The 25,292-nt window shown below is 46.0% G+C and overlaps 1 protein-coding gene across 1 annotated transcript; it reads left to right on the top strand.

The window, feature by feature from the left end:
• The first annotated feature begins 21,764 nt into the window (after positions 1 to 21,764).
• On the top strand, positions 21,765 to 24,434 carry LOC144888836 (uncharacterized). The gene is made up of 2 exons (XM_078768285.1): positions 21,765 to 22,472; positions 22,562 to 24,434. Exons 1-2 carry the CDS (start codon positions 22,377 to 22,379, stop codon positions 24,125 to 24,127), a joined length of 1,662 nt encoding a protein of 553 aa, XP_078624411.1. The 5' UTR covers positions 21,765 to 22,376; the 3' UTR covers positions 24,128 to 24,434.
• Positions 24,435 to 25,292: the final 858 nt, after the last annotated feature.

Raw genomic sequence — 25,292 nt, 5'->3', positions numbered from 1 at the left:
TTTTATTCCTGTTTTTTTCAACCGAGTCTAAAACCATGATAGCGACTGCGAAAAATGAAATATCGAATTAGAGTTGAAATAAAGCTGTGAGAGAGAGAGCAAGACACCGCTGGCCAAACAAAATAAGCCTCAAAGCTATGCGAGTAAACAAAATGGTGGATATTTGTTTTTGAAGCCCCTCTCAGACTGGGTGTAGCCACTCCCCCGGACAGACGTATCACAGACCGACAGACAGAATCACCTACGGAGAATATAATATAGATGCTGTGAATGACAGACAATAAAACCTTCGAAACTGCAAATAAGCTCCAAATAAATCGGAGAGCTTAAACGTCAAAACACAATAATTGTGGATGAAGCATAATTGGTCTAAACTTGCAAAGAATATTGAATGTCTACTTAAAACAAAATCCAAAACATTTTTCTTTCGTCAAATGGGATTTCATGCAAGATAAGCTTAGATGTTTTGTTGAAGGTGCTCTTCTTACCCCCGGTAGCGTTTTTTTTGTCACTCAGTAGAAGCTTCATTGTTGAGCCCAGCGCTGGGGTCTGGTTGGCCGAGTTTGCTGCTGCTGCTGACTGTGGCTGAGGTTGATTATTTGGAGAAGATCCCTCAATATCTTGTATTTGAGAGTACATCTCACTTTGACAGTTTGCGTTTGTAGCTTCAGCTTGCATATGTTCACACAGACCACCTTTTCCATGATTAGGGCTGACATAATCATCAATTGACCCAACATTGGATGTACACAGATCGGATGCAAGGTCTTGGCACAAATCTGAGGCTGGATGTGACACTCCCTGCCTTGCTTGCTCATTGAACTCATTGAACAGAGTGAGAGCTGCTCTGCTTTTCTTTTCTGCCTATAGCATGATATTATTGTTGCTTCATCTGTGATGGTGGTAGCTAAGACCAATCAAAGTTCTCAAATGTAACGAAATATATTTCCAAAAAATATATTTTCCAACGTTTAACAGTAAGAAAGAGAGTTGCCTCATCCATTCAGCCAAGCTCTGAGGGAAGCGCGGAACCCGTCGAATAAAGTTTGCGCCCAGATCGTCCTGCTCGCCGATCTTGGCCTTCTTTCCCTCCCAATGGACAGCGGTGGGCATGGCCTGGAACGGATATTCGGTCTGCATTTCGTGGGAAGCGAAGGCTGAGACATTAATTAACATTATTACAGGTTCAACCAGCTGAGGAATGTTCGACTAGCAACATGTCTGGAGGCGAGTGAGAAATTTGAGGAGGCGTTCGTGACTTTGGCCTGCGAGAAGAACGTCTGAAACTACACTGGATGCCATTGAGACATTCACGTGTGGCATGTATGGTTTCAGGAATGAGACCTCATTGAATCGCGCTCAGTTTCTGAGATGTATCGGGTAGTTTAAATACCAATGTGCATACGAGTGCTGTATGCGGGGATAACGGGGCGACGTGACCCCTTCTTGTTGCATTGCTGTGCCGAGCCTGGAATGCAATAAACCAAGGCTATTGTTCCCTCTTCAGAGTCTGTCTCTTTCTCTGTTGAGTACATTGCAGTGGCGACGAATGTGGGATGACTTCGTGCATCGGCATACTGCATGTATACACAGTGGCGGATTATTGGGAAGACGATACCGAACGGCTGAAGCAGTATTTCATGGCCAACAAAATGGATGCTGATGTGGACGCTGAAAGGAGGCGGGCTGTATTACTGACTCTCTGTGCGGGCCTGGCGTACAGCCTCATAAAGGGACGAGAGCCTACGCGTGATCTCTAACAAGTCAAAAGTTACATACCAGGATGCATTGGTGGACAAAGTAGCCTTTGACGACAAGCAAAAGTGTCCTAGCAAGCCACCAAACTCACCTCCACCTGTTGATGCCCTTGGGTTTGGCCGAAGGGCTGGTGTAACCTGTTGGTGTTGTTGGGATAATCATCCAGCTTATCAGTATTGGTACAGGAATTATACCTGTGATAGCTGTGGCAAGTGAGGACACTTCAAAGGTCGTCGTTGTCCTCAAGCCAAGTCGAAGAACTTGTCTTCTGCTTATCACCTCGGGGCGGATGCTGATGCAGTGGATGATATCACCAAGCACAGCTAGCAACTGAGAGACAAATGTGCAACCTTACAAAGTTTTCTCTGTTGGAAACAAGAGCTCCGATGCTCCAATTATGGTTGATGTGACTATTGATAGAATCCCGGTGAAGATGGAAGTTTATACCGGTGCTTCGAGATCAATCATCGATGATAGCACATTCACCTCTATGTACTAAAGGTTCCTGCACGGCGGCCTGCATCTACTGACCTAAGGGCATATACCAATGAGATAGTTCCTGTAATCGGCTCAACTCGGCCTGTTAAGCGATGGCGTTGGCACCTTTGCAGGGCCCAAAGTAAGAATTCATGTCTCTGCAGATGCCTGGCCATTGTTCCGTAAGGCCAGACCTGTGTCCTATATGATTCGATCAATGATCGAATGTGAGCTTGACCTCCTGCAGAGTGAGGGGATCATCTCGCCAGTCGAGTACTCAGACTGGGCAACACCTATAATCCCAGTTCTCAAGGCAGATGGAACAGTGTGCATTTGTGGGGATGACAAAACGACGATCAACCGTTACTCGAAGCTGGGTGGCTGGCTACCCTTGGCCTAAAGCTGAGGATCATTTCACCACTCTCATGGGTGGCCAAATGTTCACCAAGCTCGACATGACCAATGCCTATGCACAAATGGAACTGGATGACGATTCCAAGCCATACACATGCATCAACACTCATCGAGGACTCTAAGTGTAAAACAGATGCCAATTTGGCATACATACATTCTGATGCACCAATTTTACAACGCAAGATGGAGATTGAAAACTGTACCAAAGACAGTCATATTTCAGGATGACATACCAGTAACTGGCGAGTCGCCACATGAACACCTCGAGAACCTAAACGAAGTCCTCAGTCGGCTGTCATAAGCTGGGCTATGCCGAAGGTGTGAGAAGTGAAACTTTATGGCACATGAAGGCGAATACCTGGGTCATCAAATTTCCTGTCAAGACGTTCTGCCCTCTCTGAGCAAAGTTTAAGCAATTATGAATGCTCAGATACCACGAAACATTTCAGGACTTCGTGCCTGTTTGGGATGTTGACCTACTTTGGTAATTCTCTGCCACAAGTGAGCATGACCGTTGAGACGTTGCACCTCCTCCTCAGGAAGGGTGTTACCTGGGATTGGACAGCTGCTCAAACAAGAGCGTTTAAGCGTGCTAAAACCATTCTGTCTTCCTCACCATTGCTTGTCCATTACGACCCAACCAAGGAACTTATTCTCAGTTGTGATAGTTCTTTGCTCAACATCAGGTGTGTGTTGTTGCAAACCAACGGAGGTGGTAATCTCAAACTGTTGCATTTGCATCCCAAACCCTATATGACATTGAACACATTTATGCTCAAGTAGAACGAGAGGCACTCACGTGTGTGTGGGACAACTCTAAGATGGACCAATATGTTTTTGGAAGACATCTTACCATTGAGACTGATCACAAACCCTTGTTAGGTATTTTGGGAGAAGCCAGAGCCATTCTGCCCACATTTTCAGGTCATGTACAATGGTGGGCGTCGACCCTTGCTGGCTATGACTAATCATTGGTCTTCTGCCCGGGCAAGGAAATGAATTGTGCTGCCAAGCTCCTGATGGGCCTCACCCACCAAGTTCCTGATGTTCCTCAACCACCAAGCTCCTGATGGTCCTCACCAGCCAAGCTCCTGATGGGCCTCACCCACCAAGCTCCTGATGGGCCTCACCCACCAAGCTCCTGATGGGCCTCACCCACCAAGCTCCTGATGGGCCTCACCCACCAAGCTCCTGATGGGCCTCACCCACCAAGCTCCTGATGGGCCTCACCCACCAAGCTCCTGATGGGCCTCACCCACCAAGCACCTGATGGGCCTCACCCGCCAAACTCCTGATGGGCCGCACCTGCCAAGCTCCTGATGGGCCTCACCTATGGAAGATTTCTATATTCGTTAGGGTCGGCGAGTTATGCAAGTAGTTAAATTGTACGTCAATGTGAACTTTGTTCTTAAAGCATGCAAGGAAATGTGCAAAGAACTTCCCCAAGCAGTTAACCATCTGTGAGATGACCCAGTGACCTCCAAGGATGTGAACGCGGAGTTGGAATGTATCCCACCATTAGCGGGACTTGGGGAGGGATTTTTATCAGTCTTTGTGTCCTCCATAATGGAAACCAGATGGACTTTGGTGCCCGAAAGGCTGGCGTTAAGTGACTTCGGAATTCCAATGGAGCGACATCAAAGCAGCAGAGGTCTACTTAAGAGAAAAGCTCCGAGGCTGTGTGTGTGTGTGTGTGTGTGTGTGTGTGTGTGTGTGTGTGTGTGTGTGTGTGTGTGTGTGTGTGTGTGTGTGTGTGTGTGTGTGAGTGAGTGAGTGAGTGAGTGAGTGAGTGAGTGAGTGAGAAAGAAAGAAAAAGAAAAAAGAAAGAAAGAACTCTCTGCAAGATTAGTAATAAATCTCTTTCAACTGAGTGAGTCTCGTGGAGTCTGCTTGACTTTTGGCTTAGAGAAGTGTCCAAAAGATGCCACAACACACCCACCAAGTTCCTGATGGGCCTCACCAGCCAAGCTCCTGATGGGCCTCACCCACCAAGCTCCTGATGGGCCTCACCAAGCTCGTGATGGGATACCTCACCATCAAAGTACGATGATGAAATCAACTTTCGTGCTTCTTAATGGCACACTAATTGTGATGGTCTGTCTCGACTGCCGTCTCCTAAGGCCAACACTAAACCTGCAAATGAGGTGGAGGTGTACATGTTTGAACAGATTGAATCTGATCTAATAATCACTGCGGATGTGGCTGCTGCCATTCGTCATGATCCCGTGTTGTCACGTTTTGCGCACATTGTATTGTCAGGTTGTTGCTGCGAGTTTCCTTCGACATCGCAATATGCTCCGTATGTGTTGCGAGCGTCCGTCCGAGCTGTCTTCTTTTTTCTTCTTTTTTTTCTTTTTTGTATACAAGATCGAGGCTTGTGAAAGAGCTAACATTAATCACACAAAAAGTCAAACTGACACACGAAACACAAAAAACAAGGGGAGCGGCAGACAAGATGGGGAAATAGGGGGAAGGACACAAACACAACATTTGAGAGCAGGGACATCGGGAGAAATGTGGGAGGGGGAGGGCTTGGGGGGAGGTGGGAGAGGTATAAAACATATGAACACTGCAAGGGCTCTGGGGTGAATTAGCAGGGGTAGAAAAGATCAAGGTTTTGGATGGGGGAAGATAAGAGATGGTGGTGAACAGCTGTTTTAAAGACCTGGAGGGAGGAGTGGGATTGAAGTGAGTGGGGAGTTTGTTCCAAAGGCAGGACAAAAGGGGAATGAAAGAGTGAAGGTGAGCAGAGAGCCTAGATTTTGGCAGTTTAACCATAAGAGGGGTGCAGGCAGATCTTGTGCGACCTGAAGGAATATTGGGGGGACAGAGCACAGAGAGCTGGGGGAGCAAGGGCGGAGAGGAGTCGGTAGAAGACAGAAAGACCACCAAACTGCCTGCGGTGAGTGAGTGAAAGGCCCTCGGAGTTAACATCATCGCAGGAGATTCCAATGATTCTGAAAGCTTTGGCCTCAACAGCGTGAAGCCGAGCTAGGTGTGAGGCAGGAGCACCAGCCCAAAGGGGGGAACAGTATTCCATTGAGCTGTGGATAAAAGCCTTGTATGTGGTGAGGAGCTCAGGTGTGCCAAGGAAGGACTTCGCACGACGGAGGATGCCCAGTCGGCGACTGGCTTTGGAGGCCAGCTTGGAAATGTGGTTTTCCCAAGAAAGATCATGGCAGATAGTGAGACCCAAAAGCTTGAGCGACAGAACTTCTTGTAGAGGATTGTTGAGAAAGTAGATGGGAGGGTTTTCCAGTCGGTCCTTTCGGAGAGACATTGTAAGAGTGTGAGATTTGCCAGGATTGAAAGACATGTTCCACTTGTTTGACCAGTCTGTGATTTTGTCCTGGTCTGCAGAGAGTGAGGAGGCTGCAGACTGCCGATCTGAGGGATGAGGAATGGAGCGGCAGATAGTGGAGTCATCAGCAAAGAGATAGAGAGGATTTTCCAGAGAGTCGGAGAGATCATTGATGAAGACCAGAAATAGCACAGGGCCCAGAACACTACCTTGGGGAACTCCAGCCAGAACAGGAAGGGGAGATGAGAGAAATCCATTCAGGGCCACATGTTGCCTCCGACCAGAGAGGAAATCCACAAGCCATGAGTGGAGATTTCCATGGATACCATAGGAGGAGAGTTTGGTGAGCAGAGCTGGGTTCCAGACCGTATCGAAGGCACGTGATATGTCAAGTGAGACGGCTCTGATTTCCTGTTTGGCATTGAGGACCTCCATCCATTGTTGAGACAGCAGAAGTAACATGTCCAGAGTGGAATGACCTGGTCTGAATCCAAATTGATGATCAGAGATCAAGCCATTGGAGAAGAGGAAGGATTTGATATCCGAAGCAATGATGGATTCCATGACCTTGCTGATAATTCGAAGCAGGCTGATTGGTCTGGAGATGCAAGGATCTGTTTTTGCACCTTTTTGTGTAAAGCGGTAATGTTTGCTGATTTCCAAGATGCTGGCAGATGATCTTGAGTAAAAGAGATGGTGAAAAGAACAGAGAGAGGGTGAGGTAGAGCGGCCGAGCAGGATTTTAGGACCCGTGGGCTGATGCCGTCTGGTCCAGTTGCAGAATCAGAGTCGAGGTTTGATAAAAACTTCTCCACCTTGTCAGGAGAGAAGGACACAGAGTCCTGGAGCAGTTGGGTTCGACTGGGAAAGGTGGGAACAGAGAGAGATGGGTTTGGGACACAAGATTTTGAGGCAAACACAGAGTTGAGGCATTCGGTTTTGTCACGTGCGGTGTCAACTGTGTAGCCATTTGAGGTAAGGGAGAGGATGGAGGGGGAACAAACACCAGAAACGGATTTGACCAGATGCCACCAGGATTTGGGGGAAGGAGACAGGTTTGAGAGTTAAATCTTGAGTGTGGAGAGATAGTGCTTCCTGGCACTCCTGAGGGTAGACACACACTTGTTTTGAGCTTTGTGGAAGGAACTGAGATTGCCTTCAGTTGGATTTGCCTTCCAAGAGGCAAAGGCAAGTTGTTTCAGGGCAACTGCCTCACCACAAGATTCAGTGTACCATGGACGGGAGGAAGGTAAGACAACTGAAGACGAGATGGGATAAATCTGTGCATGAGAGAGAGCAGTTTGCTTTGGAAGAATTCCCAGGAATAATTGATGTCAGAGGCAGTAGAGATGGGAGACCAGTCCAGGTGATTGATGGCTGCTTGCAGCCCGTGCCAGTCGGCCTGAGTGAAATGCCAGACTCGTCGGCGCTGAGGAGGCTCTCTGAGAATGGCCAGAGAAATGTCCACTTTAACAAGCACATGATCAGAAGAACCGATTGGAGCAGAAGAAGACCAGCAGACATTTGCAGGGAAGTTAGACATAATCAAGTCCAGAAGAGGAGATACACCATTGACTGAGATCCGGGTCGGGAAATTGACAGATTGTGTCAGTCCCAATGAGTCACAGAAGTTCTTTGCTGAGGTGCCATGGCTGGTGAGAGATGAACCCACACCCAGCCAGCTGGCATGATGACAGTTGAATTCACCGCATATGAGGAAGAGAGAGTGTGGATGAGTTGATAGAAGCTGGTCCATGTTGTCCGACAGCGAAATGTAAATGGAGTCATCACTGTTTGGAGGACGGTACAGAACACATATGAACAAAAGGTGGGAGCGGAGAGGAAGCCGTAGCCAGAGGTACTCCTGGGGGTGGGGTTGAGAGAGGGCAGTGCAGGGAGAGTGAGGAAGAGAGTTTTTGATAAAGATAGCCACCCCACCACCAGGACGAGGCTCATGTCTATCGTACCGGAGGAGGGAGTAACCAGGAAGAGATATTAAGGAATCAGAGACATCTTGAAGGAGGAAAGTTTCTGTTAAGCAGATCAAGTCTGGATTGTCAGAAGCAACCTGAATGGAGAGACCAATCAGGTTTGAGCGAAGGCCCCGGATGTTTGAGGTCCATACCGTTAATGAGGAGAGAGGGGGAGCAACGGGTGCAGGACAGGGGAGGGATTTGGGTCAGATGAAGGGTGAGAGTGGGAGGTAGGAAGAGCAGTTGATAGTGTGTCAGAGATTACAGAAGAGTTACAAGAAAGGGAAGGATGAGGAGGACAAAAGGTTTGATGGTGATGGGATGAGGCACAGTGAGGGGTTGTTTGAGGGGGGGCAGAGGAAAGTAGAAGGTTGGGGGAGGTGGAGGTATGAGATAGAAGGGAGACGAAGTGGGGAGGAGGCAGCTTTGAGAAGGAGGTGGGGGGAGGGATGGTTGGGGGGGAGATTTGAAGGGGAGGGGTTGGGGGGAGTTTTGAATGTGTGGGGAAAGGGGGGAGCTTAGGAGGGGAAGGGCAAGGGAGGAGTTTAGGAGGGGAGGGGCAAGAGGGGAGTTTAGGGGGGGAGATTTGGAGGGGAGGGACAAGGGGGGAGATTTGGAGGGGAGGGGCAAGCGGGGAGTTTAGGAGGGGAGGGGCAAGGGGGGTGTTTAGGAGGGGAGGGGCAAGGGGGGAGTTTAAGAGGGGCAAGGGGGTAAGGGGGGAGATTCGGAGGGGAGGGGCCAGGGGGGAGATTTGGAGGGGAGGGGCAAGGGGGGAGTTTAGGAGGGATGGGGCAAAGGGGGAAATTTGGAGGGGAGGGGCAAGGGGGGAGTTTAGAAAGTGGCTGATTAATGAAAGATGAACATTTATAACAAATTGGGTTTGTTGTGATTTTCAAGTTTGCGATCCGTTTAAGAACGATGGAGGAGGGGTGGAATTAATGAGAATTTAGAGCATGCAGTGAGAAAGAATTATACGAGATTGAATATTTTTTTGAAATGGAATGAGTTGAAGAGGAAATTGAAAGGAGCCTTTTAAATAGGAAGAAAAACAGCGTGTTGTAATATACGACTGAATAAAACATTCCAGGGGAAAGTTTAAACATATTTAAACAGAACCGTGAATAACAATCTTATATTCACAAAATACCAATGGGGAGAGGGAGCCTAGAGGGACGACCACGAGTCACTTGAACAGGGCAAAAGGTGCAAGGCAAGGGGATAATGGGGGCGGGGCGAGACAGCGCATGTGGGCAGAGGCAAAAGCACACGATGGGACAAAAGCACAGTTTTTTTGTTTGTTTTGGGGGGGGTGGGGGTGGGGGTTACAACGTTAGACAAAGAGTAGATGTTCGGTGAAGTTTGGGGGAGAGGGGAAAATCAAAAACCTAGCAAAACCAGCGAAGGAAGAAACAAACTTCGACAGGGGAAGCTTGAGGCTGCAAGGCCTCACACGCGCGGCAAACAGAAACGAATAATTTATGAAATATAAACACCGAGAAACATCCAAGGGATACACTATAAGTTCACACGCCAAAAGATAAAATACAGTTTCGATAAAATAAAATTGTGAACAGACTTAACTTTGAAAACGTGGAGACCGTGTGGAGCTTCGAAAATCCGTGAAGTCATCTCCAGATCTCGCGAGACCTTTAGCTCAAGGTTGTGTAATGTGGGGTATGAGGGTGGTCATTCCCGCTTCTTTACGTCAGCGTTGTCTCAATGCATTGCATGAGGGTCATTTGGGTATAGTCAAAACAAAGAGTTTAGCCTGGAGTTTGTTATGGTGGCCTGGGCTTCATGCGGACATCGAGTGGATGTTAAAGGCATGCAATACTCATGATAAAGATAGACATGATAAAGGCATGGACGTTAAAGCCATGCGATGTGTCAAACTGATGCTGATAATCCCTCATGTGTATCCTTATGGCCACCTGCTGATAGAACGTGGCAGCTTGTTCATGTATATTTTGCGGGCCAGTCATGGGCCGTATGATTCTGATGGTGATTGACGCTTACTCGGGCTTATCTGGAAACGTCATGTGAATCAATTATTGGATTGCGGGTCCAGTCATTCACATGCAACCAATTCCGTTCCGCCGTGCGATGTGTCCTCATCCATTGAGGTGCCTGTGACCATGTTCTGACCTGCTGCCCCTCCATCTGTGGATCCGGATGTTCAGGACAATGATGGTAGTGTACGTGGATGTTCCTCCGGTATCGATTGATGAACCCAGTTTGGTGTCTGCTGGGAAGCCGTCATCTGTTTCCAATGTCTCGCTGTCGCCGGTCGTGTCTACGGCCCAATGGCAGCGTGTTTCTTCTAGACGCATTGTGCGATCCGCGTATTTGAAAGACCACATGTGACTTAAGGGGGAGGAGTGTCGTGCCATGTACGGCCGAGTGGGGTGCGGTGTGCTGGCCGAGTGAGGCCTGTTTTTCCTCGTATAAAGATGGTGCTTGATCCTCTCCACGTGTTCGCATCTGTGTTTTAAAGACACTACAATTAGCATTTGGTATGAGTTACTAGGAACCATTTCTGAAGGTGGAAGAGCATCAGGTGCCTGTGATCAGCGGAGTAATTAGGCCAGTCGGTGTAGTAATATCACTTCTAGCCAATCAAGAGCTGTATTGCCCATGTGGGCATTGCAGGCAACGAAGTGTGTGATCAGGCGGCCAAACGCACCCTCAATCTGGATTTCGAAACCCCGGTTCCGCTAGGCCAGGCAGACCTCTCTAATTTAATTAAACAGAAAATTAATGTTATATGGCAAAGTCAGTGGGACTCCTCCCCTAAGGGGAGGTGGTGTCACAAGGTGCATCCATCGATCATGTCCTTGGGGTCGTCTCCCCGGCTCCCTCGCAGGGAGCAGTCTATCTTATCTCGACTTAGAATTGGACATTGTTTTCTCAATTTTTATCTTCACAGGATCGAGTGCCATCCCTTGGGGTGGTGCGATCGGTGTAAGGTTCCCGAAGATCTGGACCATGTTTTTTCCTTTTGTCCGCGTTATAATAATGCTAGATCTCGTCTTCAGCTTTCTGTCCGCGGAATGGGGATCACGTGGTCAGGTCTGCCGGAAGCCTTTTGCTGGCTGGATCTGAAACATCCTGGGTTTTGTAGATCAGTTTTAAAGTTTATCAAAGAGACGGGGTTAGCAGTGTGAGCCTCTAGTTTTTCTCATGTTAACCTCTTGGTTGGTTTGTTTGGATGTTAGGGTGCGTGGCGTATGCCGTATATAGAGCCTCGCGGCTCTGAAAGCGCCATTAAACCTCAAAAAAGAAGAAGAAGAAGAAGAGCTGTATTTTTGTAAACACGTGTACTACTTGTACTGCAATGGCGGCCCCCATGTCGGCGTGAGGAGACGCATGTCCGAAGCAAAATCTACTGGGAAGTCGCGCGTATTCTGTGTTTTGTATCTGGCTTCGATAAAAGCAGAGAATGTGTGTCTGTTCTCTGAGGTTAGATGGAATAAGTATCCTCACTGCTTTGGGAAATGGCGAGATTTAGACGGGTAAGTGGTGACATCGCCCGATCACAGTATCACAATCATCCTGCACTCTGCACATCACACACCATATACTGCACATCACACTCCATATACTGCATTTGCATTCCATACACTGCACATCACACACCATATACTGCACACAACACTCCATATACTGCACACGACACTCCCTATACTGCACACGACACTCCATATACTGCACACCACACTCCATATATTGCACACGACACTCCATATATTGCACACGACACTCCATACACTGCACACGACACTCCATACACTGCACATCACACACCATGTACTGCACACGACACTCCATATACTGCACACGACACTCCATATACTGCACACGACACTCCATATACTGCACACGACACTCCGTATACTGCACATGACACTCCGTATACTGCACACGACACTCCATGTACTGCACACGACACTCCATGTACTGCACATGCACACTCCATATACTGCACACGACACTCCATATACTGCACACGACACTCCATATACTGCACACGACACTCCATATACTGCACACGACACTCCATATACTGCACACGACACTCCATATACTGCACACGACACTCCATATACTGCACACGACACTCCATATATTGCACACGACACTCCATATACTGCACACGACACTCCATATACTGCACATGACACTCCATATACTGCACATGACACTCCATATACTGCACATGACACTCAATATACTGCACATCACAGGCCCGATCAAAAAGTTCCAAGTCGGTGGAAGAAAATTCTCACTAGGGGTGAGAATAAAGAAGCACTGTGATTTCCTCTTCTCTACGTGGCAGACAAGCAACCTGCCTGATCCGGAGTGAGATGATAGCATTTATGTGACACATTCTGACCAATGTCTCGTGTTGAAAGTGTCATCGGGTGAGCTGTACATACATTTAGTGGATGAATTTCAGTGCGGTTATGAGGAGGTTGATACCCGTCTCCTCCTCCATGCAAAGCACACCAGTTCTAGTCATCTTGATATTGTCATTCACAGTCCAGATACTGATGTCGCAGTGGATCGCTTCTGCTCTCAGTTCACAAATATCAGCAATTTTTTTTTTTTTGAGTGGCGTCACAAGAATCACGCCTGTGTGATTAAAAATAGGGCGCATCAAATATCTCATTGGGTTTATACTCGTATTCTGACTGTGTGTGACTCCACAAGGTCGTTTTATGGGAAAGGTAAAAGGAGAACATTTTCCATGTACAAAAGTGAGACTTCGTGCAAGGCTTGACAATTGGGGGCTCATTTTGACATCGCAACCTGTATTGGAGGCTGTATCGGAGTGGTTCAGTTGTGCTATTTACGGTCAAGACTCAGTTGCTGATGTGAATGATGCACAATACAGAGTATATTGTTTGGCTTTGTCACCAGGAGAACACTAAATGTGCTTCTTGCAAGAGACACCCTGCACCAACATGATTTGTGGGTCAACTATCAAGCCACCATACACAGACGTGCCCACTCGCCTGCCATCAATGCTCCTTCTCCAGTCGGTCATGCCTGACAAGTTACAGTTGATGAATTGCCAGTTCTGTGGATGACACAAGATCCAGCCCCAGAAATGATGTTGCAGGTAGTCAACTACACATGAAAAATGTCAAAATGCAAAATGGGACCGTGTTCATGTAGCTCCTCTACCCTGTCCTGTACAGATACACTACATGATCAAATGTATATGGACACCCGAACATCACATATCTCATTCCAAAGTAATGGGCATTAGTATGGAGTTGGTCACCCCTTTGCTGCTATAACAGCCTCCACTCTTCTGGGAAGGCTTTCTACTAGATGTTGAAATATTGCTGCGGGGATTTGCTTCCATTCAGCCACAAGAGCATTAGTTAGTCAAGAGCATCCTTCACCCCAATTCCACTTTTTGGAAATACCAACTTCTGTCCTGGAAGTTCTTGGTGTCCTTGTGTTTTATACTTCTCCAACCCCCCCCCCCCCCTTCCCACGCCTCCTCCCTCCAAGCCCTCTCCCTCCCACACATCTCCCTGCTCTTAAATGTTGTGTGCTCTCAAGTGTTTGTGTGCTTCCCCTTCTCTTGTCTTCTGCTCCCTCTTTTTATATATTTTGTTTGTCTGGTTGATTTGTTTGTGAAGTAAATGTCAGCTCTTTCACGAGCCTCGATTCGGTATACAAAAAGAAAAAGAAAAGAAAAAGTGAAGTCAGACTGATGTTGGGCGATTAGGCCTGGCTCGCATTTGGCATTCCAATTCATCCCAAAAGTGTTTGATTGGGTTGCGGTCAGGACTCTGTGCAGGCCAGTAAAATTCTTCCACACTGATCTCGACAAACCATTTCTCTATGGACCTCACAATGTGCATGGGGGCACTGTCATGCTGAAACAGGAAAGGGCCTTCCCCAAACTGTTGCCACAAAGTTGGAATCACACAATCGTCGAGATCTAGAATGTCATTGTATGCTGTAGCATTAAGATTTCCCTTCACTGGAATTAAGGGGCCCAGCCCGAACCATGAAAAACAGCACCAGACTATTATTCCTCCTCCACCAAACTTTACAGTTGGCACTATGCATTCAGGCAGGTAGCGTTCTCCTGGCATCCACCAAACCCAGATTCGTCCGTCGGACTGCCAGATTATGAAGTGATTAATCACTCCAGAGAATATGTTTCCACTGCTCCAGAGTCCAATGGCGGCGAGCTTTACACCACTCCAGCTGACGCTTGGCATTGCGCATGATCTTAGGCTTGTGTGTGGCTGCTCGGCCTCGGAAACCCATTTCATGAAGCTCCCGACGATCAGTTGTTGTGCTGACGCTGCTTTCAGAGGCAGTTTGGAACTCAGCAGTGAGTGTTGCTACTGAGGACAGACGATTTTTACACTCTATGCGCTTCAGCACTCGGCGGTCCGGTTCTGTGAGCTTGTGTGGCCTAACAATTCGTGGCTGAGCTGTTCTTGCTCCTAGACGTTTCCACTTCACAATAACGGCACGTACAGTTGACGGGGGCAGCTCCATCAGGGCAGAAATTTGACGAACTGACTTGTCGGAAAGGTGGCATTCTATGACCGTGCCACGTTGAAGGCCACTAAGCTCTTCAGTACGGCCTGTTCTACTGCCAATGTTTGTCTATGGAGATTGCATGGTTGTGTACTTGATTATATATACTTGTCAGCAATGGGTGTGGTTGAAATAGCCGAATCCACTAATTAGAAGGGGTGTCCGCATATTTTTGGGCATGTAGTGTATTTGTAAGTGTCAGAATTGTGAGAATAGCTCTGAAACACCCACCAAGGAGTTATTTGAGGGTGGGAATGTTGAGAATGATAATGATTATCAGAAAGACTAAACTGCAGATTTCATACCACGTGATTTCATGTATTTCCATGCGGTAGCAGCGAATTACTACCACTGCTCCCCCTTAATTAGCTATTGCATGATACTATTTGAACTGGTGTTGTACCGACGTGTGCATGTCCATTCGTTTTCATTCGTCAAATGACATATTTATGCCAAACTAGCTGATTGTCATTTCTTGATTAGTCGATTTATGAAGACAATTAAGCTGATTGTCCTGTCTTAGTCATTTTATGAAGATTACTCTGAATAGACTTTCGATTTGTGGAACTGATGTGTAGTTAGTGCACTGTACCATTTCCCTACCTGTGTGCACAGTATCAAAGAAGATGATGTTTATCTGTCTTTTAATGACTAGGGCATGCCCGTACTATATATATATCTAAAAGTATATCCCCCCCCTCTATTTACATGCAATGGTTTGGTCCAAAGCGAACGGCTTGCGAGTACGGTGACAATCCCCCCCCCCTCTATTTACATGAAATGGTTTGGTCCAAAGCGAACGGCTTGCGAGTACGGTGACAATCCCCCCCCCTCTATTTACATGAAATGGTTTGGTCCAAAGCGAACGGCTTGCGAGTACGGTGACAATCCCCCCCCCCTATTTACATGAAATGGTTTGGTCCAAAGCTAACGGCTTGCGGAGTTTGGTAAAGAAATCGCCATCGCGTGCACAAACGCGCAGGAAAGCGAATGAATCGCAAATTAGTTTTAATTAGTTTTAAAACATAGTTTAACGCCCGAGCGAGTTTAACGCAATCGCAAATCGCATCGCAAAGCGAAAGAATCGCAAATTAGTTTTAATTAGTTTTAAAACATAGTTTAACGCCAACATAGCGCCAACATAGTTTGCCGACGGGAAATAAATGAATACGCTCTCAAATGTGCCGTCCGAGGCAGAGTCTGTTCGCCACGTTCGGCACACGTGATAGCTCGCTGCTCTCTGATTGGTTGAATCGTTTTTTGGCCATAGCTCGGTAACTACTTCTCCGATTAATATGAAACCTTGAAAAGGCACATCCTCGGGTCCCCAGCAATATACCTGGCAAGTTTCAAGTATATCGGACCCGTGGTTGTCGAGAAACAGCGGTCACAGACAAACATACATACATACATACAAACATACACACAGAGATTAGTGGAATTATAGATAGATGAAGTAGCTAATTACTATGGTCACCTAGCCCCAATTAGTCCGAGAATGATGTTGCCATTCAATTCATGTGAAGTCAACAGGTGATTGTATCACTGTTCAATTTCGAATCTCTAGGTCCATTGATGTGGAAAATGAAGCCTCGTCAAAAGTCAAAATAAGTTGTACGAATATGAACAATTTGATCACACATTGTTGAAGTACCCAAATACATCCTTTGTGCCATCCACACTGGGTCAGTGAATGACCATGATATTTCCTTCAGTGTATGATAGCATTACGTCCTGCTGGCATGACTCATTTCATACATCTGTATCAATATTTGAGGCAGATACCACCTCGTAAAAACGAAGAAGATTCTCAAAAATCACTTTTTCTGAATGATCCACCTTGTTGCAGTTTTGATAATTTTTACAATAAAGTTTTTGCATGGTCAATACTTCTGATTTGCAAGCTATGATGCTGTTTCTGATGGCCCCTTGAGAGTTCAAGTTTGCCGGTGCATGTTTGAGGAGCTTTAGGGGCATAAAAATTGGGAAAATGCCAAAAAGTCACTTTTCTCACCATGTTGCCCAACGTTGACCGCTCACTGTGGTTTACTGGGCCGAGATATCGTGGAGAACTTTTTCCCCACACTCCAGCATATATTTGTCTATCAGCAACCAAAAGTTCAAGTCACGGCTTTTCCTCGGAACAAATGTGTTTTCTCGCCACTTTTTATCGGACTGCCCATGGCCTATAACCAACCAACCCCCACATTCAAATCCAACCCAAACCCTCACACCCAAAAACCAACCCTAACACTCGCATTCAAATCCAAACTCAAACCTAACCCTCACACCCCAAACCCAACGCTAAACCCAAGATCATAAATTATTTTTACACTCAAATGTTTTTTTTAATAGCTCAATGATTTTTATTTTAACAGTTCAATAACAAGTAATACAAGGTGAATAATAAATAATACAATAGAGCATTTCAACTCAGTTGTTTTTCTTCTCTCCCAGTTCTGTCTCGTGAATGAAATTTCAGTTCTCTCAAGTTTGACGAAGTAGAAATAGGGACGTCGATGTATCATAAATGCCTTGAGACATCCCAGGTCTTCCCAGCACGGGCTGGATATTGCTGAAGAATAATAAATAAATACATTACTTAACTAATGTCAAACGAAGTAATAAATCATTTAATTTTTATTCAATCAACTGAAACTCTCATTAATCACTATCCAACGAAGAATGACTGATATATTTAGAACCCAGAGAGTCTTCTTGGTAGAACCCACTTTTCAACTCTTCAAAATGGAACCCACCTTTTGAGTCTCCAAGGCAAAACTCTTCCTGATTTTCCCAAATTCCCCGAGTCTCCTAGGTAGGTCTCACACTGTGAGCCATTGATAGAGATGACGCAGCCCAGTGGCTTCAGATCATTTTCTTTGGACCCTCCTTGACTCATTGCCACTTTAATTAAGGTGACCACGGAAGTTGCTCCATACCCCTCTTGTTCCTCGTGGAGGTCTCCATCCTCTCTTCTCACGAGGCATTTCTTCTCCTGATATTTACTTTCCACCATTATTAGAATATACACATCCACTTTGTTCAAACCCAATATAATCATGCTTTTGCGCAGTTTTCTGGTGAATGAGGAGTTTGGGATTACTTGGCACAGAAGAGCAACCAGCTACATGGCTTTTCATGCAGGTAGTTTTGGCAGGAATCGTCACTGCCCTTGATATATTTATGAGTAAATTATATCTTCTATTTGAGGAGCTTTTCATGACGGTAGCTTCAGAAGGAGTCATCACTGCTCCTGGGATATTTACGGATAGAGTAGACCTTGCATTTGTGGGGCTTTTCGTGGAGGTCGTTTCCATAGGAGTCATCACTGCCCATGGTATACTTACGGGTACATGATTGATACCTTCCATTTGAGGGGCTTTTCATGCAGTTAGTTTCAGATTGAGTAATTACTGCCCTTGGTATATTTAAGGGTTCACACTATTTTCCATTTGAGGGGATTTTCATGTCGATAGTTTTGGAATAATGAGTCATCACTGACCCTGGAATATTTAGGGGTACATATGATATTTTCCATTTGAGGGGCTTTCGCTGATACTTTCCATAAGTTTTGATTGTTTTGAATGGACTCTCAGGATCTCAACTGACGAGGAGATGTTGCCTTGTTCCGTTACATTTTCTGATACGAGCGATACCTGATTGTTATTATGATCACAATGTCCCTGTTGCTTAAGGGCTGACGATGTTCTAATCATTTGCACCTGAACTGGTGCACCTGATTCTAATTTTAGGTATTTGAAGTAGTGATAAATGTAGGGGTGTACTTACTTTTTCCACAAGCGAAATTTTCATTTATGTTTATTTAAATTATACAATGGACTATAAAATGTAAATGTTTCATGATATTTGTTATATTATATCACCTTTATCTATCAATATTGTTGAAATGAAGATCAAATAGCTGTATGTTGAAATATGTTGAAAAAGTCAAAACTTTACATGGGGTGTACTTACTTTTTCACGTGACTGTGTATATATATTGTTACGGTCCGCGGTTAAGGATGGTATGTTTGCCGAGCAGAGGCACCGCGACCTAACAGTTTCCCCGATTCACCCAATCGTTGGCCGTATCGCGCCACAGATATTCAATGTGGAAAACTCTAAAGCGACCGAATGTAAAGAGGAAGAAGAAGACGTACAGAAGAGTAACAGGATTTATTATTTACACACACAAGCAAAAGGAGCAGTCACGGTTATGTACAGGGAACATGGAAAAAAAAGCAGGTGACACAGTGAAAATTACTAGCTTATCCTATGCAGTCTTAATTGCTTCCCCGGGACAAAACAAACAGAACAAACTTACGTACACGAATGGGGAAGTTGCAGGCAGGATTGGCTGGAAGGAGAGGGAGGTCCAACGGGTCCGGCAGCACGATCGGCACGTTGGGCAGCCGCCGTTCCTTCGCGGCCCTGCTCCAAACTGCCGTCCAGGCCCCACGCTGCTGTGGCTGCAGTTTCGGTGGCTCAAGCTGCTGTGGATGCAGTTTCGGTGGCTCAAGCTGCTGTGGATGCAACCTCCACTCTTGTCATGGACCTCTCTTTGTCATGGACCTCTCTTTGTCATGGACCTCTCTTTGTCATGGACCTCTATTGTCATGGACCTCTCTACGCAACTCTTCTCTGACGACTCTTGCGCGCGCGCTTTTATAACGCCCCCGGCGATTAAGCCGCCGGCCTTCAGGACACGCCCATCGGTGTGCTCACCTCGGCCCTGGTTGGTCGCGCGACCCTCTGGCTCCGCCCTTGATGACGGGCGGGCACGCCTTTCTTCCCCAACCCGAGCACATGTTCAATGGCGGCTTTGGAGGGGATGTAATTGCCAATTGAGGCTTGGCCATGACGAAAGGGGAAATGGAGGTTTTGGGAATGGGAATGAAGGGAATCTATATTTTTCACTTGGTGCAATGGAGTGTCATTTTAATGGAAGACAAGGCCTTACCCTAAAACACATAATAAGGATATAAGCTACTGAACAAGGGTATTATAGTGTCCTTCAATGGATGCTTTATGGAATTAACTACCGGGACGCCCTTTTGACCTTTATACACACTGGAGGCAGGAGGGGCCAGAATCAAGCAATAATAATAATAAAGCACACAATAAAAAAAATACAATCCTCATAACCGCAACAATATATATACATATATATATTGTTGCGGATCTCGGCCGTCGGCTCTCCCCTTATCAAGGGGGGGTTAATCCCCTTGTCCTTTTATCTGGCCGACGCCGAGTCCTGGAAGTTATACGCTCCTTCCGGTCGGTATTAGGTAGGGTTATCGGTCGACTTAGTCCGAATACCTAATTACTAACACCGACCGTGAAGCAGGGAAATAACTCCTGCCCGAACCATGGCGTTAGTGGACACACCGAGCGAAGCGAGCCGCGATTCGGGCCGTTAACAGGGACTAAACCCGATTATGGCGGTTCCGATAGTGCCACGTTTACCCAATGAGAGAAAAGACGGATGCGATCGAATAAGAGGAAACCCAGAAAATAGGAAGAACAAAGATTGGTTTATTAATTATGTACAAGAAGGAAGAGGAAACGAAAGAAATATACAGGATAGGAAGAGGAAGAAGCAGTTACACAGGGCAGCCTCAGACAGTCTTATTCTTAATACCCCAGCCAAATGGGCCCGTCTCAGACACTCACATGGGGATTGTAGATGGTTGATGGCCACCAACGCGTCCAGGCTCCGGCTCCGGTCCAACGGACGAAACCCGGCAAGCAGCTTCGCGTGTAGTTGGAACGCGACCGGACAATTATATAACGGGGGGGGGGGGGGGGGGAAAGCTGGTACGCTGCATACGTAATATGCGTACTATTCGTGCCAAACGCCCCCTCTCCAATGTCCTCTGAATCAGCGCGCTTCCTTGCAGTCCTTACAGTCCTCCCTTATGAGCGCTCTCCCAACCAGTTCTCTTGCAATCACGACAGTCCTCTACGCGCAGTCCTTTCACAAATGTGCGCTCCGTATAAGTCCTGTGAAAGGGCTTTGCGTTCGCGCTTATATAAGTCAAGCAGCGAGCACAAAAGCCACGCCTCTCAGGCGATCCTACCTCAGCCCTGGTTGGCTGGGCATCGCTTACCGGCCACGCCCTGATGGTGACTTGATGTGGCCACACTTTCTTCCTGGCGTTCCGCCCCCTTTTTCGGGCCTCACCTTGTGGCTTATGGCGGCATTGAGCAAACGCACGGGCAGCTAAGGCTGCGGCTGCTGGCCGAGGCGTGTACCGATTGGGAGGGGTATGGGCAGACTGGAGGGCGCGTAATGGTGTCGCTTGGAGAGGGAGGCTTTCAAAATGGATGAAATGGGGCCTACTCCTTATTTGATTGACACAACGCAGATTCAACTATTGGAAACACGGCCTTATCTAAACACATACTAATGAAATAACTGAAGTCCTATGGTGGCCTACGTGTTGCTTGTGGCCTAACTATGGGGTGCAACCTTTAACCCTTTAATGTCATATTTACACAAGTGTGGGTTCTCAGAACCGCAACACTGCACCACCCCACCCCCCTTTTCCTAGGCTCGTCCCGAGCCGAAACAATAGGACTATCTTTTAATTAGTGTGACACTTAGGTGTGGTTACCCTCTACATTTCATCTACTACCCTGAGTGCGACAGTTTTAACACTAGATATGTCCCCCCTGCTGCGTTGCGTCCTACCTAACTGACTCACGCCCACAATTAACCGAATTACGGAATGGTTTTCAAACTACACATAGAACCGGTGGGGAGCATTATTTACAAGACTACTATTATTTACACTACAACCCAGGACCTGTCTTTTGTGGGAAAAAGCAGAGAGAATTTGAAAAGAGGAAATGCCATTGCAATGCACTGCACCGATACACCATACCCATTAGGGTGCATCAAACGCCCTTAGGTTCTTGGATTTTAATGTCTATTCTCTCAAATGTTACACTTGTTGGTAGAAGTATGTATGCAAAAAATAAATGAAATCAGAGGTGGTCCTGGGTGGCCACCGGCCACTTTTATATATTTAGGGCCATTTTCGGGGCCGCACTATGTAAAAATGTTTGATTTTGTTATTTTACACCCAAACCTAGTCATGTTTGGTATCAAATTGAAGGTCTTGATGAGAGGAATACAAATATAACAATTTTATGCAAAAAACGATGGTTTGATAATTAGTTTGTATTTTTACATGAATGAAATCGGAGGTCTAATCGTGGGTCCCATACTAGTAGTCTAATAATATCCTTTATTTTCTTTCAGATGGCAGATAAGAAGACCAGATTAGCAAGTGCCATTTTTGGTCTTGGCAATGCTTTTACAGAAGCAGATGGTACATTGACAGGAGTCCGCCTCCCAACTTGCCGGCAGGTTCTTCGATGCGTGATGTGGTACATCCAGAAAGAAATATGTGAAGGCAAACAAACTCAGCCACTGAAATGGAAATCTGCCAGCATCGTCCTTATCCAGCTGAAAAAATTCTACACTAAAGCAAATATTCCTATGCTTTCAGACCATCAATGCTGCAAACTAATACTTGACCTTCTTAATGACAATAACAAATTGCGTCAAATACCTGTTTCTCGCCGAGAATCTCCAAGCACTTTGGCTAAGTTGCAAACCATGAATGAACGTCTTGATAAGACCTTTGGTGTATGGACAAAAGATGCAATGACAAACATTAAGAATGAGGAAGATAGAGTATTTTTAGAGTCAATGAAATCTGACAGAGTAGCCTCATTTGGTGGTGTTGACAAGAAGAAAGTTGATAAAGATCATAGAAAAGAAAAACGCCTCTTAGCGGAAGCTTCAAGACGAGAACGTCATGAATCATCCAGTGTACAAGAGATGACAATTAGTTCTGTATGCTCTGATGATAGTGACTCTGCAGATAGCTTGGAAGAAACTGAAGAAGAGGCGATTCCAGAGTTTCAAAGGAAGCGTAGTCACCACAGATCAACATATGCAGGTACATCTGCCTTTATTCCTCATGATATTCTGAAAAGACATTCAGTTGTGTCTGTTGCTACTCGACTAAACATAACTCCTGTTCAACAGGTTGCGCTCACCAAAGCTGTAATTCAAGAGGCAGGAGGTGATCCACGTCGTGTGGCCAAGTCGTACTCAACTGCTGATAAGGCTCGACGATCAATAACAAGTGCTATCGCCAAAGATATTCAAGAAAATTGGATCGCCCCAACAGCTGCAACACTTCACTGGGATGGCAAGCAGATACCAACGCTCACAAACAAGAATGTCAAGGAAGAAAGATTGCCAGTGTTGGTTGGGAATGCCACTGATGTAAAGCTACTGGGGGTGGCTAGATATCCTCCTGGAAGTGATAGGTCATCAGGTGACATCATTGCCGAGCACACTTACACGTATCTACATTCATGGAAGTGCAAACAATCAGTTGTCAACTTATGTTTTGACACAACAGCATCAAACACTGGACACGTTACAGCTGCCTGTGTTACCATTCAATCAAAACTGGACCGTGCTCTTCTGTGGTGTGCATGTCGCCATCATGTTGGAGAGGTAATCCTGGATCATGTGTTTGACGTTCTCAAAATTGAGGCATCAAAGTCTCCAGAAGTATCTTTGTTCCAAAAATTCCAGAAGAATTGGGAACGCATATCGCATGCAAAGAATGAAAGTTTAACCAAAATTGACATTTCCATGTACAATGACTATGCACAACAGCTGCTTTTATCCTGCAAAAACAAGGTTTTAAGCACAATCCGCACAAGCGCTTCATACTGTAGGGAAGACTACAAGGAAATGGCACAACTCTGCCAGGTAGTCCTCGATGATGATGTCACAAAACAAGGAACACTCCACAGACCAGGGGCCATGCATAAAGCAAGGTGGATGTCAAAGATTCTTTATTCCATCAAAATATGCCTACTTGAAGAGCAAATTTCTCTACTACCTCGAGGAACTGTAACAACACAACATCAACAGAAAAAACTGAAGGAGTTTGTTGTTTTTGTTGTTTATATTTATTGTGATTGGTGGCTCATATGTCAGTCTGCTTCAAATGCCCCATGGTTTGATTTGTGCTTTTACAAGACTCTGCTCAACTATAAAGCTGTCAACTCAACCATTTCAGTCAGCGCTGTGAAAGCCTTTGATAGACATTTGTGGTATTTAACCCCAGAACTGGTTGTTTTGGCACTGTTCAGCAATGCAATTCCTCAAAAGGATCGTCGTGCCCTTGCAGATGTGTTACTGGCCATACAACCAGATGAAATGCCAAGCACTCCAAAACACCGCTACGGTTCTGGATATGGCAAACCGTCATTTCCAAAAATTACAGAAGCGACAACCCTGGCTGATCTTGTGAACGAGGACTCGTGGTTTACAGTAAACCTTCTTCACCTAGATATGACCTTCCTAACAGAGGATGTTGACACTTGGCAGAACAATGAGCACTTCAAGGCAGCCAAGTCCATTGTGGATGGGCTTAATGTTGTGAATGACCCTGCGGAGAGAGCAGTAAAGCTCGCAACTGATTTTGTCTCAACTGCAAGAAGAGAAGACCACTTCCAAAATCTTCTTCAAGTGGTTGAATGTGACCGCAAAGCGAGGCCAAATTTGCGGAAACGAGCAAAGTTGGAGTAGTGACATTGGCGTTGTGCTTAATACATTTTCAAACTTTTAATCAATGAAAGTACAATACTACAACACTGTACTACAACTTTGTAATATGAAGAACGATTTTGGTTAATTTTACATTGACATGTAAGGTTGTTTTAACTGTTTGATATTAGGCATTTAGTAAAAGTAGGACTTTACTTTTGTATATAGGTATAATGGTTAATTTTACATTATCTTGTAGTTAATTTTACATTATCTTGTAAAGTAGTTTAGCTGTGGCCCTAAATGGCCCTAAATATATAAAAGTGGCCGGTGGCCACCCAGGACCACCTCTGATTTCATCTATTTTTTGCATACATACTTCTACCAACAAGTGTAACATTTGAGGGAATAGACATTAAAATACAACAACTTTTTGAAAATCATGGGGCGTTTGATGCACCCTAATACCCATATGTACCAAAAAAAAATGCACCCTAAGAAAAAAATGCATGAAAAGCACCAGCACCAATATGCACAGTCATCACATTTCATAAATAATAAAGGATGTCTTCTTGTGCTTCTCTGCTGGGCCGATGTATCTTGGCTTAATCTTCTTGCTTGATGTTTTTATTTAATAAAAAGGGCACAAACCGCGTCCGCTTTTTTATTTATGGCCAGCAGGGCCAACGTAGGTGGTCCGACTGCTGGGCATGGATGCCACTTAAAACAGTGGTCCGCAAGCCAGATACGGCTGGCAGCAAAGGTCTGTCCCAGCAGAGATGCCAGGCCACAGAACGTGTGGTCCATAAGTGCCAGGCCACAGAACGTGTGGTCCATAAGTGCTAGGCCACAGAACGTGTGGTCCATAGGTGCCAGGCCACAGAACGTGTGGTCCATAGGGTGTACCGGTGCAGGCAGGCATGCAGGCAGCAAGAGTGCGGGCGCACAATTCAGGGCACCTGCACACTCCCCTCGGACAAAAGACCATGGTCCATGAGTGGGGAAGGAAGACAAAGCAAAGGTTAGCGGGGGGCAAGGGCGCAAGGGTACACATAATCACAAGGCAATGCGACATGAAGGGCGCAGGAGAGCGAGCTGAGAAAGCTCGTCCCTACTCGTACGTCACCCCCCATGTCAGCCTACACTACCCTTGCCCTTCCCCTTATTTACACAATTTACAAATTGACTAATTCGTCTCTACTGTCAC

Source organism: Myxine glutinosa, chromosome 14 (genome assembly GCF_964187855.1).
Source record: "Myxine glutinosa chromosome 14, kmMyxGlut1.1, whole genome shotgun sequence".
Lineage (NCBI taxonomy): Eukaryota > Metazoa > Chordata > Myxini > Myxiniformes > Myxinidae > Myxine > Myxine glutinosa.
Note: the sequence above shows the minus strand (reverse complement) of the source record. Positions and strands in the feature narration are given on the sequence as shown.